The 16,557-nt window shown below is 59.1% G+C and overlaps 1 protein-coding gene across 2 annotated transcripts in view; it reads left to right on the forward strand.

Annotated features, from left to right (window-relative positions):
• WNT7B (Wnt family member 7B) overlaps positions 1-9,427 on the forward strand; it is a 49,500-nt gene extending 40,073 nt beyond the window's left edge. For both annotated transcript variants that reach the window (XM_066255494.1, XM_066255485.1), the window contains exons 3-4: positions 704-975; positions 6,694-9,427. In XM_066255494.1, the coding sequence (XP_066111591.1) occupies positions 704-975; positions 6,694-7,173 (752 nt within the window). In that variant the 3' untranslated portion in view covers positions 7,174-9,427. The remainder of the gene's footprint in view (positions 1-703; positions 976-6,693) is intronic.
• The last annotated feature ends 7,130 nt before the right edge of the window (positions 9,428-16,557 follow it).

Raw genomic sequence — 16,557 nt, forward strand, 5'->3', positions numbered from 1 at the left:
TGAGCTCTGAGCTACGTGGATTTTGCCCGTTTCCTGGCTGGTGGGTGCCCCCACAAGGACTGTAGTAGTGGCTGGTACATGAGGAGCAACGCCAGGAGTCTGGTGGAGGGGAGAAGCCAGAGGTGCAGACCCCACCCACCCTGTCACGAGGCCACTCCCTGGCGTCTCCCATGGTTGTGGAAACTGGGCCCCTCCAGCCTAGGCTCTTGGGACAGGGAGAGAAGTGTGCACATGCTGGTGGCAGGGGCGAGGCATGCACTGAGTGCTCACTATATACCAGGCACAGCCCTGCAAGGTAGGTTCTCTCAGGCTCAGAGGTGATTAAGGTCAGTTGAGGTCCAGGGAGCAGAGAAAATATTGGCCCCCTTAAAAAAAAGAGAGAGACAGGGAAAATAAAAATACATGCTAACCATATTTTTAAATAAATAAAAAAATATTATGCACTATTAATGTTAGAATTGCACATATGAAACCAAACTTGATGTGATTAGAAAAAAGTGTCAAGTTGGGGTTTTGCAGGGCCCTTCAGAAGTCCGGGCCCAGGGCGTGCGCCCGGTGCGCCTGCCATTAAATCTGCCTCTGCTCAGGCTCCGCTTTGCTGAGTCAGAAGCTCAGACAGGGTAAGTGCTGAGCCCAGGGTCCCCTGAGCCCAATGCGCGGAGAATTGCAGGGGCTCACCGTCTGCACCTTCCCCTCCCCACAGGGAGCCGTGAGGCCGCCTTCACGTACGCCATCACTGCGGCTGGGGTGGCCCACGCGGTCACCGCCGCCTGCAGCCAAGGCAACCTGAGCAACTGCGGGTGCGACCGCGAGAAGCAGGGCTATTACAATCAGGCTGAGGGCTGGAAGTGGGGCGGCTGCTCCGCGGACGTGCGCTACGGCATCGACTTCTCCCGGCGCTTCGTGGACGCACGTGAGATCAAGAAGAACGCCAGGCGCCTCATGAACCTGCACAACAATGAGGCAGGCAGAAAGGTAGGGCCTGCGTTGGGCGGTTGCTAGGTGGGGTGGGGCTGGCTGCTGGGTCACCGGGGCCTCGACCTCCCTGAGCTTTGGGGGCCTCTCCTAGGGAAGAAGTTGGGAACCTGGATCCTGAAGGTGTGGTGTGGGTGGTGCTGGGCAGGATAGTCACCTGTGACCCTCCCAGCAGCTCTGAAAGGCGTGTCCTACTGTTCCCATCACAGAGGTATAAAACTGAGGCTAGGAAAGATAAAAGGAGGTGCGGGAGGCTTCCCGCTGCAGGGAGCCATGGGGGTCAGGCATGAGACCAAGCCCCTGCTTCCAGGCAGGATGGGAGCCAGGCCTGGCTGGGGACCCAGAGGCTGAGGGAGGCTTCCAGGCCACAGACCTATGTTTCTACAATGGTCCTAGAGGATGTCATGCCAACATACCGGGAAAGGCTTCTCAGAGGAGGTGGCCTCTGGCTCAGTTTGCCATGAGAGACCTCAGGAAGGGATCTTCCCAGGAGGGAGGAGCAGCCTGGGGAAGGGTGGAAACCGAGGAAACTGAGCTGGGGGCTCTGGAGGAGCTGCCAGCTTCATGCATGACGTGGGTGCTGTGTGGAGGGTGATAGTGCAGGACTTTCGGGCAGGGACACACTGGGGAAGAAGTCAGGGCGGGCCCAGCCCTGCCTCAGGGAGATGAGGGCCCCAGATACTGGGCTGGGAGGAGCGGCCACCATGGCGGCAAGATGGCCAGAGATAGGACAGGCAGCAGAGCAGAACACTCTCCGGGTCTGATTCCCCAGCCCCGGGGGGCTGCACCTTGCCAGCATGGGAGAGACGTGCCTTTCCAGGCAGAGAGGAGTTGAAATTGGCCCCTGCCCCAGGGACCACAGCTGAGGCCACCAACCGCTCACTCATTTACTCAACGAACGCTTCTTGCCCCTTCTGTGTGCCAGTGCTAGGCTGGGCACTAGGGAGGAGTAAGACATGACCCTGTCCATGGGAGCTCCCCAGCACTAAAGGGGTCCACAAGAAGGGAGCACAGGCCATACCCAGGGAAAGCAAGTGTCCCGGGGACCAGCGGGAGGGGGAGCAGAAGCTTCCTGGAGGAGGCAATGTCCAAGTGGAGCCTTGAAGGACACACTGGAGCTGAGACAAGTAGAGGCAGAAGGAGCTGGCACTTGGGTGGGGGTGCAGCTGAAAGAGGTTCAGGTTGGTGGGAGTAGGAAGGGTGGCAAGACAGGGCTAGAGAAGTAAGTAGGGGCTGGCCCAGCACAGGCCTCGAATGCCAGGCCAAGGGTTTGACGTTTATCTTGTAGATGTGGAGGCTGCCCTGCAGTAGGTGGGTATTAAATTTGAACAAAGGAAAGAAGGAATGAGTGACACAGTCTTTGCCACCAAGGAGCTCACAGATGTGTGTAGCACCATGCTCTAGGCACAGACAGGTGGAGATCTGTGCCTGGGAGGGCAGAGGAAGGTGACGCATCCAGAAGGCTCCCTGCAGGAGGAGGCACAGCTGAGCTCTCAATGGAACCACTGCCCCTTGAGCCTCTGCAGTGGTGTGGATCCTAAGCAAGGGCTTTCCCATACCCCTGGGAGGAAGGCTTCACCGTCCCCAGAGCTGCTGGTGGCCCTGAGTCCTGAGCTCTGATCACTGCTCCATAAGGAAGTGTCTGAGTGAGCAGCAGAGATGTGGGGAAGGAAACTCAAACTCAAACTCCCAGCAGAGGGACCAACACTGGCAAAGGCATGGTGTGGGCGCAGGTCACATGCACAGTGCACCGAGGCCACCAGGCCAGCTCGGGCTGTTTGGGCAGATGAAGAGACTGGCAGATTGAACGGGCCTTATGCTGAAGGACTGTGGCAGCCAGTTTGGATTTTGGCCTTTTGGGCACAGGTGCCATTGCAGGTCCCTGAGGGAGAGTGAGGCTGAGCAGCTCAAGGGCCAGGGTTGTGTCTGCTTCGGCTCTGAGGTCCTGTGTGACTCTCAGGGCTGGCCTGGTGTGGGACTTCGGGGTGCTTGGAGACTGACAGATTGTGCAAAGGCATTGGACAGGAAGCAGGCAGGATTGGGTCCTGGGGAGATAGGGGGCAGGAGAACTAGGAGGCTAGGTTTGGGGTGCAGGTCTGGCCAGGGGGATGAGGATGGAGGAAAGTCAGCATGTGGGGGTTGGGGGTACACTGAGGTGAATCCCTGAAGCAGGAAGCTGTGGGCTGAGGAGAAGGAGGCTGTTAGGGAGGAGGAGTCAGCCGTGGCGGGGGCACTGGGGATAGGGCAGCAGCAGGAACAGGCTATAATTGGTCAACAGCAGGGTTCTAGGGCTGGCACTCTCCTTGAGCATCTGTGAGGCCCTGGCTTACCCCGTCCCTCATCTGAGCCTCCGTCTCTTCATCTGCATGGTGGGCATAAGGCATCTTGTTCCCTTCCCCCTGCTGCTCCTCCATCTGGAGCTGGTCTGAGGCCTTGGACAAGGCCAAGGTGGTGGCTTGGACAAGGCCAAGCACAGTGACTTTGGGAAGTGGGAGTTCTTCCCCCAGCCACACAGTGCGCATCAGGGTGATTGTTAGGTGGAGTAGCACGTGGCTTTGGATATTTCCATAAGAACTAAGCCCAGATCTTCAGGAGTCACCCAGTGCTGGCCCCCATTGCAGAGCAAGCAAGCCTGTCCCCACCTCCTCCCATGTTCTTAGGGCCATGGAGTTCAGCAAGCTGACTGACATGAAGTCCCATAAACTAGGGGGTGTAAAGCAACAGAAATCCATTCTCACAGTCTGGAGTCAGAAGCCCAGAATCCAGGTGTGGGCAAGGCTGTGCTCCTTCTGATGGCTCTAGGGGAGGGTCCTTCCTGCCTCTTCTGGGCCCTAGGGGCCCCAGGGGTCCTTGGCTTGTGGTCACATCATCTAGTCTCTGCCTCCATCTTCACAAGGCCTCTCCAGTATGTGTTTCCTCTTTTTCTGCCTCTTATAAGGACAAGTGTCCTCAGATTTAGGGCCCACCCTGGTCCAAGATGAGCTCATCTCAAGTCTTATCTTAATTACATCTACAAAGTTCCAATTTCCAAGTTAGATCACATTATGAGGTTCCGGGTGGACATGTGTTGGAAGAGGGTACTATACAGCCTGTCCTGGACTGGCACATGGCCCACTGCAACCCTGGTGGGCCAGGGTCAGGCAGGCTAAGGTTGGAAACCTGCTCACTGACTCTCCCACTGGACTCCAGGCCCTTTTGGGACTTCAGGGCACCAACCTGTGATGCCCCTCACCTGACCATAACTGAACAGTTCTCCCAGCATGGGGGACACCTCTTATTCCAGAAAGAGGCCCAGGTCCATTCTTTCCTGGAGCCCTCATCCACCTCCACACCACCTGGTGGGGGAGAGTGGGGCTGGGGGAGGGGCCCCACTCAGTCCCAGGCTCCTCTGGGTGGGGCGGGTCACTCTGCACCCTCCCAGGTGGTCTCCGGGGGCAGCGGGCTGGCGCCACCTTCGCTGTCGCTCTTATCTCGAGGGCACTGGAGACAGAAACGGCACATTCTTCAATCCTGTGATCACTTCCCAGCAGAGGCTCAGGCTCAGGGGACCCAGCCAAGCGAGGATGCGGCCCCTCGCTCTGCAAATAGCTGCCCAATCGGCTCCATCTGCTGACTGTCACTGGCCTGGCCACACAGGGTCCCCAGGTGGTGGGTGGGGGCTGGGCTGCTCGCCTTGATACGGACAGGGAGATGGGGACAGAGAGAAGGGGTGCAGGCTGGTAGCACAGTGAGCTGTTCAGCAGGCCGAAGTGGACATGCAGGTGGCGACTAAGCCAGGACTGCCTGGCCTGCACAGTCTCTAGTCTAGACTCCCCTGCTAGGTCTCTGGCCCTCACAGCCCATCTGAGGAGGGGTTTCCTGGGCTGGAAGCCTAGGGTGAACAGTTCCCTGGGCTAGGGATTCTGAGAGGGGCATCTGTCTGTTCAGCTCCTGGTCTGAGGGGCATAACAGTGGGCAGTGTAGCCAGAGTTGTGGAAGCTTCCAGGCTTTGAAGAGCCAGTTAGTCGTGAAGGAGAGGTGAGGGTCCAAGCAAAGATGAACATGGGGAAAGATGAGGGAGGGGAAGATGTCTGACCGTGATGGACAGGAGTGTGGAGGGTGATAGGAGGCAGAGAGGAGGCCTAGAGATGCTTCCCTGCCCCCGACCCTGGGGTGGGGGTGAGTAGTCCCACCCTTCACCCAGACCCTCAGACCAGACTTCTGGCCTGTGCCCTAGACACAGACAGCTCATGGTCCTATAATTCCAGTTCTGAAAATTCCCCAGGATGTCATTACACAGGAACACAGAACCCCACCTCCCAAACTCCAGGCTGCCAGCCTCATGGCCCCCCACACACATGTAATGCTCATTTGGGCCAAATCTTACTTTTGTGGTGATGGTGGTGGCTCTGCAGCCCTTGTTCGTGCTGCACCCCTGGTACACCCCTCCTCCATACATACAGTGAACCCCTGCTCCTCCATACACACAGTGCGTGCACCTCCTCCTCCAGGGAGCCTCCATCCCAGGCCCCTCAGCCTAGGCTGGGCGAGGCTTCCACAGCCCCTACACGTGGCTGTTTTGTCTGTCAGGTTCCTTCTGTTTCCCACACTGGACTCTGAGCCCTGGACACCCTCACCAAGGTCCAGGGCCCCATGTCATCGAGGCAGGAAGCGAGGCGGGGCAGCCACTGCTCTGCAGGATGGTCCTCTTGCCCTTCTCCATCCCTGCCTTCACTGCAGGTCTCCTCATCTGGGCCAGGGCTGGGGTTCTGGCCCACGGAGCAGAGGGTAGCCGGGTGCCTTCAGGGCTGGGCCACGGAAGTGAGTCCAGGGGAGCAGGGACAGCTGACAAATGGCCCCTCCGCAGCCGTGGGCCGCAGCTAATGATTCCCATCTTTAATCAGCCCAGTTGGCAGGGCCCTTTCGATCCGGGTAAATGAGTACCTGGGGTCAGGGCTGGCTCTGGGAATCAGCCTTCCGGGGCCAGGGAGGGAGGCCCAAGGAAAACACAAGGCTGCACCCATCACGGCCCGCCTGGAGCCGGGGAGAAAGAACAACACAGTCCGGGGACGGCTTCCCAGCAGACGGCACGCCTGGGCCTCCTGACCCATGCGCTCCCCTCCCGCTGGTCTGCCCCCCTCTGTCCTTCAGCAAACGTGGTGCATAGAGCTCCATGTGCATGCCAGGCTTTCACTGGACAGACATTTATTAAGTGCCGACTGCATGCCTGGCCCTGCACCAGGCACGGAGGCAGGGAGTGGGACAGACGGGGGGTGGGGGGTGGTCCCATAGTTATTTAACCTATGGTTGCTGGGCCTGGTACCACTGTGAGGCACCTGCCCCCAGCCTGGCTTCACTACCTGCTACCTGTGACCTGCAGCAAGTCGCACGGCATGGCACACAAACCTGTTTCTTTGCAGTGCATTGACTTTCCCCACCCCAGCTCCCTGAGAGTTGTAAGAACTTACGAAGCACTTTTGATAAGTGTGTGCCCAGCTCCGCCGAGTTCTGAATGTTCTCATGGGACCTTCACAAGGCCCTGCGCAGCGGGGACCTGCGGCTAGCAGCCCGTTAGCAGTGAGGAGACTGAGGCTCAGGGAGGAGGCACTGACTGATGGTGACACAGCAAGAAGTGTAGGGGAGCTGGCTCCCATCAGGGGAGGTGGTGGGGGCAGAGGTAGAGGGGAGGCTCCCAGGCCTGGCATACCACTCTCAGCCCTGCTTGTGACCTGCCTGCAGGTCCTGGAGGAGCGTATGAAGCTGGAGTGCAAGTGTCACGGTGTGTCGGGCTCCTGCACCACCAAGACGTGCTGGACCACACTGCCCAAGTTCCGTGAGGTGGGCCACCTGCTCAAGGAGAAGTACAATGCAGCCGTGCAGGTGGAGGTGGTACGGGCCAGCCGCCTGCGGCAGCCCACCTTCCTGCGCATTAAGCAGCTGCGCAGCTACCAAAAGCCTATGGAGACGGACCTGGTGTACATCGAGAAGTCCCCCAACTACTGCGAGGAGGATGCGGCCACGGGCAGCGTGGGCACACAGGGCCGCCTGTGCAACCGCACCTCACCCGGCGCGGATGGCTGCGACACCATGTGCTGTGGCCGCGGCTACAACACGCACCAGTACACCAAGGTCTGGCAGTGCAACTGCAAATTCCATTGGTGCTGCTTCGTCAAGTGCAACACCTGCAGCGAGCGCACCGAGGTCTTCACCTGCAAGTGAGCGGCCACGGCCACGGCCATGCAGGCAGCCGCCCCACCACCGCATTTGCACACCGGCTCCCTGCCTTCCCTGCTCCGCATGGCCGGCTGGGGCGGAGGTGGCTGCAGAAGGCGGGGCTTCGGCCACGGGAGGGCTCCCACTGGGCCCGTCACCCTTTTCCTGTCCTCGGTGGCTCCTTCCTGCCATTCCCGTCACTTCCTGTGACAGAACAGAGCCCATGGCCCAGCTGAGGTGTCCTTGACAGGGCCCTGTGAATTCCTTTTCATTTCTCCGGGAAAGTGAACCTCAAGGACACACGAATCCCCGGAAAGCAAAGCGACAAGACTCTGAGTGTCTCCCTCCCCCGCCTGGTGGCACAGACATGGAAATGCCACGCCGGCCAGCCCCACGTGAGACTGTTTCCCAGGCCACATCAGCCGCCAGGCACTCGGGCGGTCTGGGCAGATGTTGACAAAGATTATTTATGTTTTCATAGTATCAGAAGAGGACTCTTAGCACTAAGGCATAGCCGGTCTTAACTCTGTACTTCGTGTTAGCGCGCCCCTTCTGCCCCCTGCCCCCTTTCCTGGACCTATGGGAGCATTCCTGCACACTGTATCCTCCTGACCCTGCCTGGGGGCAGGTGGCTGTGTGTGTGCGGTCCCCAGGTGATCTGAGCATGGGCTTAACTGACACGTCCCCAACAGGGCCTCTGAGGACAGCCCTGGACAGGGACCTCCGGTGCCCACTTTTCTTCTTTTAGAAAATCATATCAAACCAATCAAAATGTCATCCATATCAGTTTCCAGGGGTACTGCCTCCCTTCCCTAGTTCTGTGGCCCCTCCCAGCCCCTTGCCAGCCTGGTACCTCACAGTTTACAGAGACCCCTCCCACCCTGGAGCCACCCAGACCCCAGGACAGGGCTGTGCTAGGGGCGGAATCGGGCAGGGAGTACTTCAGGGTGTTTGCCTCATTTGACAGATGGGGACACTGAGGCCCAGAATGGAGCACTAGCCAGAGACCTCAAGAACATGAATGGAGGTCCCTGCCTTGGCTTGGGTGTCCTGACCCCCAACCCATGGCTCTTGGCCCTGGAGGTTGAGCTCTGGGGACTCTCAGGTTGGTATGAGGTGGCTCAATGCCTTGAGAAATCCAGCTGCTCCCCTTCCCTGCTGCCAGCCTCACTGGGGTCTGTACCCCGCTCCCAACCAGAGGTGCCTTTGAAAGTTTGTCGGCGGCCTCCTTGTCCACCCTGGCCCTACACCCTGATTCCAATGTGGAGAAAACTCAGATCTGGGGTGTCACTGTGCCAGGGTGTCCCACCAGACGCCTCACCCAGGGTCCCTACACTATGCAGATCCTCCCTTGAAGCCCAACTCACCCCAAAACCTCGAAGACAGAAGTGGAAAGTGGTCCAGCTCAGTTCTAAATCATGTGTGGGGTGGGGAGAGATGAGGAACCTGGGACTCAGGGCTGGATGTGTCCTCTGTGAACACTCCCACCCCTCCCTGGGTGGCCGAGGCACGGAGAAAGGGACTTGCCAGGAAGCATGGCGTGCAACCACTTCTGGTGCACTCCCTACTGCTCCATACCCTCGCCCTGCATTTAGGGTATTTTCTCGCAGAAACCCATGGAAATGTGTCCTCAGGTGGCTGACCAGCCAAGTGGGCTGGACATTAGCCTGGGGTGAGTGACACTGTCTGGGCCCTGGTGTCCACCCCATGTGCCCCCAATGATGACAGGACACTCCGTTAGCTGCTGTCCTGGGAACTTCCAGGCCAACGTGAATGCCTCCCCACCCCTCCCCCTGGGTCCCAGGACATCCCTAAAGTCCATAGGCCCAATACCCTCTGCCAAGGAACCTGGTTAACTTATATTGTTATATAGTGTCAAAAATGTCTATAGTGTCTTTTAAATTATTGTGACCTACACTGGGTACTGGGGAGGGGGGATGGCCACGTGCTGTCCCCTGAGACAAGCTCCTCCTTCTGCTTGAAACAGACTCTCGGGGGGCCCCTGATGCCACCGAGTCATGCGCACTGTCCCTCAGCTGTCAAGTGTCCCTGCTGAGACCTGCCCTCCCCGACAGTCTGTCAGCGGTGGCCCTCCCCTGGGTGAGAGGGGGGTCAGTGTGGCCCGAGCAGGGGTGGTGGTGGCCAAGGTGCTGCGTGGCCCTGCAGTGCCCACTTCAGGAGAGCAGGTGGGTTTCTGATGGGTTGTGTCCAACCTCCCTGTAGGGGAGTGATGGCCCCAATAAAGCTGGAATCAAAGATGTGACTGTGTGCGGAGCTGCGCGACACCCCCGGGGGCAGAGACACGCTGTCCGCTGAGGACAAGGCCCTGCCCTCCTGACTTCCTGGCCCCTCTCTGCCATTGCTGTGTTGATGTCCCCCACCCCCTTGCCCTCCTCACACCTGGCCCAGGTCCCAGGTGGGGCCCTGAGTCATACCTTCTTCCAGGTACCTTTGGGCCTGCCCCACCCAGGAAGGACCACTGATAGGGGCTGGACATAGACCCCGAGGGCCTGCCTCCCTGTGCAGCCTGGGCTCAGGCTGCAGGAAAAAGGGCCATGGCCTGGTGCTGGAGCTGCCTCATGGGGCTGGTGGGGACTGTTCTCAGGAGAATGGGGAGCCTGAGGGTTGGGGAATTGGGAGTCCCTGGCTCCATCTGTCTTTCTCTATCTCCCTTCCCTTCTGACTCCAGCTGGCTTCAGGGTCCCTGTAGGTCTATCCAGCTAGGTGTGATGGGTTTTGGCTCAAGTGGCCCTCCCTGGGGTGTTCTTGCTCTCTCTGGCCGTGGGAAGGCAGCTGAGGCCCCTGGGCAGCCACCAGGCCTTGCTCTCCCCAGAGGCCTGGCCTCTGAGCCTGTGGTAACCATGTACCAGGAGGATGAATGGCATTCCTGCTGAGGGCCGGAAGGCATGTGGTGGGGCCGGTTTGGCCACTGCCCACTGTCCCAGCAGCCTGGCATTGGGCGGAACCACTGATCAAACAGGCCCCGTCTGCACTGTGCCTGCTTGGGCACCCACAGAGCCTGGCCTCAGACCCAGATCCCAGTGGAAATGCCACCAGGTAGGCTTTCCAGGGGTACTATGCTCCTCCAGAGTGTGCAGAGTGGGAGAGAGATGGGAGAAAACGCTTCCTGACCCCTAAGCTCAGGCAGCCTCTGATACATAGGCATAGGGGGCGAGCTCTGGGTTGGCCCTCCCTGATATATGACCTCAGTTTCCCCATCTGAGAGCAGAAGGTGCCCAGGCGGGGCATAGGTGGTCAGTAAGGCCTGCGGGCTCAGGCCTGGGCTGGGTAGTTTGGCAGCAGGCCCTAGTTCCCCATGAGACTGTAAGCAGATCCGAGGTGGCGGCTGCAGCAGAATGCTGGGGTCCGACTACTCCCACGGGGCCAGGAATGAGGAAAGAGCTCCAAGAATGCCATGGCCCCAGTGCCCAGACTGTACTTACTTCTTGGCCACAGTTCAAGCCAGTGCTACCCTCCCAGGGCCGCCAGCACATCCTCCAGGGGGTTCTGCCCGAGGCATCAAACCCACACTGCTGGCCAGGCCTGGGGTCCCACATGACCCCCAGCCCCAGGCTCCACCTTGGAGTTTAATATTTCAGAAGCGTTTCCCTGGGCAGCCCCATGCTCTGCACACAATGGCTCATTACCCCCAGGGTGAGCTCCCGGGCTCTTGCCCCTCTGCTCTTAGCTGGCTCCTTGGCTTGCAGGGCCTTCCTGACTCCTCCAGGCCGGCTTTGGCCCTGCCTTGAGAGAGCTTGGGACCACCAAGGTAGGAGCGAGCCTCGTGGGCTCTGCTGGGTAAGAAGTGAGGACACCAGCGAGAGAGCCTGAACTTATGGGACACCTCACCACCACCCGTTCAACCATTCAGTTACTTGCTCACTTGCTCGTGCAACCCTGCTGGAGGCCAGACTCTGGGCGGGTCCCTGGGGACGGTGATTCATGCCTGGCCCTGACCTCAGGGGCATGAGCTCTTCACCCTACTATCCTGCTATTCTGGGGGTGCGACAGCTGTCTGAGGCAGCCTCGGAGATAGGAAAGGGCTTGGGCTAGGTCCTCCATGCTCTGAGTCTCCACTTCCCCTTTGCAGAAGAGGCATAGGGAGCAAGCTTTGCCTGGCCAGGCTTGACTCCATTTCCTCTGTCTGGAGATACAGAGGCCTCCTGTGCTACTCCCCACAGGGCCGTCCACACTTAGCTACTGTCTGGTGGCTAAAGCTCACAGCATCCCCGTGGCCCCGGTGGGCAGAGGCTTGCTCCTTGGTATATGACCTGTGGAGTTCTTCCTGACCCTCTGTCTCATCTCCTACAGCCCACTTCCACCCTACCCCACACAATGCCCCCTGCCCCACACAAAGCCCCTGCCCTACCAGTAAGCCACCCCTACCCCGAACTTTTCTCCTCATGCTCCACATACACCCCCACCCCCTCAGCTCCAGCTGTGCCCTCTGCCCGCTTGGGAGGGTAGGTCCTTTCTTCTACTATTCCTGCCCACAGCTCCCCTCCTTTAATTCACCTTCCCCAGCAAGCTCACCAGGGCTCCTGCCCTCTCCTTGTACCCTCTGTCCCAGCCCTCACCCTCACCCTCACCCTCACCCTCACCCCCATCCTGATGGGCAGGGGTCTCATTGCTGTGACTGTCTCTGTCCCCCAAGTGGAAGGATGACCCATGGAACATTAAACATTGCTGCCATGCCAGTAACTGGGCCTGGTCCACAGGTACCCACAACCTTTACAACACCCCTTCCTCAAATAGGTCAGTGTTAGTACCATTTTATAGATGGGAAAACCAAGGCACAGGGAATCAAGGGTTCTGTCCAAGGTCACACAGCCAGTGAGAGGCAGAATCAAGATTGGAACTTGGGTTCTCTGGGGTCTTCCTTCCACTCAATTCATAGGCCTCCTCTCAGGAGGAGGACAGAGGCCCCAGGGCTTGTCCAAGGCTGCACAGAGGTGAGTGGCAAGGCAATGGAGAAGGCATGTCTCAGGGAGGAGATGACAGCGACAATCTATCCTCACCAAGGAGAAAACAGGAAAGACCGGGTGAAAAAGGCTCTGGGTTAGACATCTGGGTGAACTTCTGCATGAACCGGAGCAGGGGAAGGGGTCAGGAGGGCAGGGGCGGGGTGCAGGGAGGAGAGGGAGGTGACCTGTCCTGAGGTGGGCCTGGGGCGGGTGGGTGGGGCTGCGGTCCGTGGGCCAAGGGGAGGAGAAGTGACGGAGGCTGGATCTGTGCTCAGGCAGGTGGGGAAAGTGTGAGCACCCCGCGCAGAGCCACCAGGGCCGCTCTTGGAGGTGCTGAGCTGGGGGCAGGGCAGCCGGGAGCCAGAAAGTCAGCCTGGGTCTTGCGTGCTGCAGTCCTGGCCTGTTTCCTTCCTCTGTGTCGAGCCTGCACTCACCTTCCTCCTCTGGGATGCCACCTGCCTGCTCAGCAGGTCTTGCAGAACTTAGGGACTCAGAATCATCTGGCCTGGGTGTCCCAGGACCCCTTAGGAATCCGAAGTGAGAATCTTGGTGGATCTGGGGTGTGGCAGGCCTGGCACCCCCAGTGGTGCCCAGGAGAGGCTTGAGGTGTGGACAGGTGGTCAGCCTATTGCATAGGTAAGGGGATTCCTGAGGGCCCAGAGCCCGCCTGCAGCCTGCCTTGGGTGGGCCCTGCTCCTACAGCCCCAGGGTGAGCCCTGCTCCTACGGCCCCAGGGTGAGCAGACCTGCCTGGCCAGCTCCCCTGGCTGGCTGGGCTCCCTGCCTCTCCGAGCACAGTGGGGATCCTGCAGCCTCTGGAACACTGTGGAGGGCAAAGCTCTCCCAGCATTGCAAGGCGGCAGCCCTGATGCAGGCAACGCAAGCCCAGGATAAGGAGGCCTCTTACTCCACCTGCAGGCTGAGGCCAGTGGCCAGCAGGACAGGGCTGGGACACCCTCCAGGTGCTGGACACAGGTGTACTTTCAGGGGCCTTGTTGGTCTCCCCTGGGTGGCCAGCCCACTCCCCTTGAGGCCTGAGGGTGGCCTTTAGGACTGACCCAGTGGGGAGCCTTGGCTGACCACTCTGGGCAGGACCCTTGAGAAGGCTTTCTGTCTGGAAGCCTCCTGCCCGAACTGTTGGCTCTGCCTTGCACCCCATCTCACCACCCCAAGCAGGCTAGGGGGCTGTACTCAAGGCCCTCCCCTGGTGTCTGGCTCGGTTTCGGCTCCCGACGTCCTGCTTTTCCACAAGCAGGACAGGATCTCTCACCTGACTGTTCACACATGCCTTTGCTCACCCATCCGTCATTGCCGACGTCCTCCATGCCTGGAGCTTGGCTGGGCATTGCTGGGTCCCAGAGGAGAATATGAAGAAAATTTTTCCCTTAATTAGTCCTGGGCCAGGGTGGGGACAGATGAAGGACAAACTGGCTCTTGCCACCCCCCCCCCCCCCCAACACACACACACACCTGAGGCTGCAGTGGAGAAAAGGGGCTGGGAATAGAGGTGGGATGGAATCCAGCTTGGGGGGATGTGGGTGGTCAGTTAGAGCTTCCTGGAGGAGCTGGCATCTGGACTGAGCTCTAGAAGAAAAAGATAGGAAAGGGAGGCGTTGGGGCGGAGGCAGGAGGAAGAGCTACTTCAGGCTGAAGAGTGGAGGTGAGTGAGGATCTGGAGTGGGACCTGCGGTTAACTGAAGGGATCAGGAGCATGGAGTTTAGGGGCTGGGCAGGGGGACAAGTTTCCAGAAGGACAAAAGGGAAGCTCGGTCTTGAGACTCAGGGTTTCCAGCTTTTGGCAGGAACCTCACACATCGCCCCCACCCCTCACCCCATGCCAGCTGCCTCTGCTGACACCAGGCCACTGTCTAGAGCCCTCATTTTCCAGTAGAAAAGTCTCTCAAATAAGAGTCACGGGCTACGAGGGGAGTGGGGAGCAAGGGCTGGGCACCAGGGTTACCCCTGAGCTGCTCCTGCCCCCCCCCTCCAGGCCCCAGAACAGGGTTTGCTAAGCCTTGGGCTGTTTCATGAGGTTCCACCGACTCAACACCAACATTGGAGGAGGGGCCTCCCTGGTCCTCCTCTGGGCCTCCATTGCCCTATTTGGACTGGCTGTTCTCAGGGTCCTCATCAAACCCAGAGTGGGCCCAACCTGGGTGGGCACTGAACAGGCTGCCTGGGCTCCCTATGCTTGCCCCTTTTGAGCTAACCAGTCCGACACTGGTACTTTGAGCTTTCCTTTGTCCCCCAGTCACTGGGGTAGGTCCTTGCCTGCTGAGACAGTGGGATGGCCTTTTCGGTGGGTCAGGACACAGGCAGGGTGACTAACACCTGATTCCGGTCCTGGGTTCCCAGGAAAGGAAGATCGATTAACTTTCAATGACAAACACTCCGGGGGAGGGAGGGCAGCCAGCGGCAGCAGATCTGAGTCACCAGGACTGTCTCAGAGGCCCAGGGAGTGTCTGCTGCAGGGAGCGGCACTCCTCAGCTCAGGAGCCTGCTCTAGTGGAAAGGGCCGCAGGCCATCCATCGGTCTGCCAGCGCCTCCCACTGCAGTGAGGAGACTCCCCCTCCCCCATTCCCAGGAGGCCCAGCACGGGTCACTTTAAGGCCTCAAGCACTTTACAAAGACTTTCTCATGGCCAGAGCTATTGGAAGGAGCCAGTTTCTAGCCACTAGAGAAATACAAGCATGGTTTGATCTCCATGTGATGGCGAGAGAGGCGTGAAGCCCCATGGGTTTCTGATTCTATGACTCTCAGACACTGAGAGTCAGTGCTTTTAGGTCTAGGGCTCAGGAGTCTTGGGTCTATGGTCGGAGGTGTCAGAATTCTGAGCCAGGGTGGGGGAGGTAGTGTTGGGTTCTGCACTATCCTCCTCCTCTCCTCCTGTGCTTGACATCAAGTTTCCTCTGGGCATGAGAAGCTTTGCCTCACCCTTATTCATTTGATTCCCAAATATTGTGCACACCTCATGTGTCAGCTGATGGGGATGCAGCTCAAGTCCTGCTCATGGGGAACTGACAGTCTGGAGGGGGCACGAGACAGCAAGCGTCTATTAGGAATTAAACAAGGGTTGGGCACTGAAGAAGGTAGTCAGCTCTAAGGAAACCCAAGGCAGGTGATGGAGGGTGGGCGGGGCCACAGCAAGATGGATGAGCTGAGGCTTGAAAGAGACAAGGAAGAAGACTTGGAGGGTGTTCCCGACAGAGGGACTTGCCAGGCCAGAGCCCTGGAGGGGTGAGATGGCTGGTGGGTTGGAGCAGCTTCAGGAGGCTGGCGTGGCTGGAACAGGGTGAGGGAAGGGAGAGCGGGAAGTGGTTGGACAGGCAGCAGACTTCAGCTTGTAGTGAGGACCGAACAGGCTCCGCAAGGTTTTTTGTAGACAGGGCCATGGTCAGCCTTTATATCTAACAGAGTCTCTTAGCTGCTGTGCAGGGAAAAGTAAGGGGCAGGGGTGATAGCACAGGGTGGGTGAGGGGACTACTACACCAGTCCCGGTGAGATGTGGCCATGGAAGTGGTGGGTTCTGGACATGTTTGGTCAGAATATATTTAGTCAGAGCAGTGGCGTTCTCTATGGGGAGATGAGGCCCTGGACAGGAATCCCCAGGAGGTGAAGGCTAGAGGAGGCCATGGGGTACCTGGCCCAGGCTGAGCACCCAGCTGTCCCTCAGGTACAGTGGGGAGAGACTTGTCCCAGGACACTTGGGGGTAGGGGGCGGGTCCAGGAGTTGAAGGAGCAGTGCCCCCCCCCCCCCCCGGCCCTGCATGGCCTGTGGATGGAGGGAGTGGCCTGCTGGGCCCAGGATCAGACTGAGGGCAGGAGCTCTGGGTCTAATACTTCCTGCCTGTGTGGCCTTGGCCTGCTGGGCCTTGGTCTTTCCCTTCTGTAGGATAGGCTGAGGGAGCCTAGGGCTGTGAGGAGGGTCCAGTGAGAAGGCCTGTGATGTACACCCAGTAGAACCAGCCGCCCAGCTCCATCCCTCCTCCACTCCTCCATCCAGGCTGCCCTACAACAGATAGCAGACTGTCCCTGCAGCTGGCAACCAATCAATGACCCTGGGGAGTCCCTCTCCATGGGAGATTCTGCCTGTGGACAGATCCCTTGCCCGGCACTGACATCCAATCCCAAGTGGGCACCAGGGGCTGGGGCAGCTGGGAAAGCTGGTGCTCTGGGGGGGTACCAACAGCCTCGCCCTTGTGTTTCTACAGCACTTTACAGTTACAATTTCCCTACAACCATCATCTGGCTCAGCCTCAGGGCCAGGAGCCCCATGTCCTGGCCTCGTCTTCATCCTCGGGGATCCCCCTTGCTGGCATCCCTTCTCTTCTCAGATTCCTTTACTGGCCCGAGACGAAGGCTGGGTCTTAGGACCCCCCAAGTTCCCTCCTGTCCCCTCATGGCTCTCATGGTCATGAGGCTCTCC

Source organism: Saccopteryx bilineata, chromosome 1 (assembly GCF_036850765.1).
Source record: "Saccopteryx bilineata isolate mSacBil1 chromosome 1, mSacBil1_pri_phased_curated, whole genome shotgun sequence".
Taxonomy (NCBI): Eukaryota; Metazoa; Chordata; class Mammalia; order Chiroptera; family Emballonuridae; genus Saccopteryx; species Saccopteryx bilineata.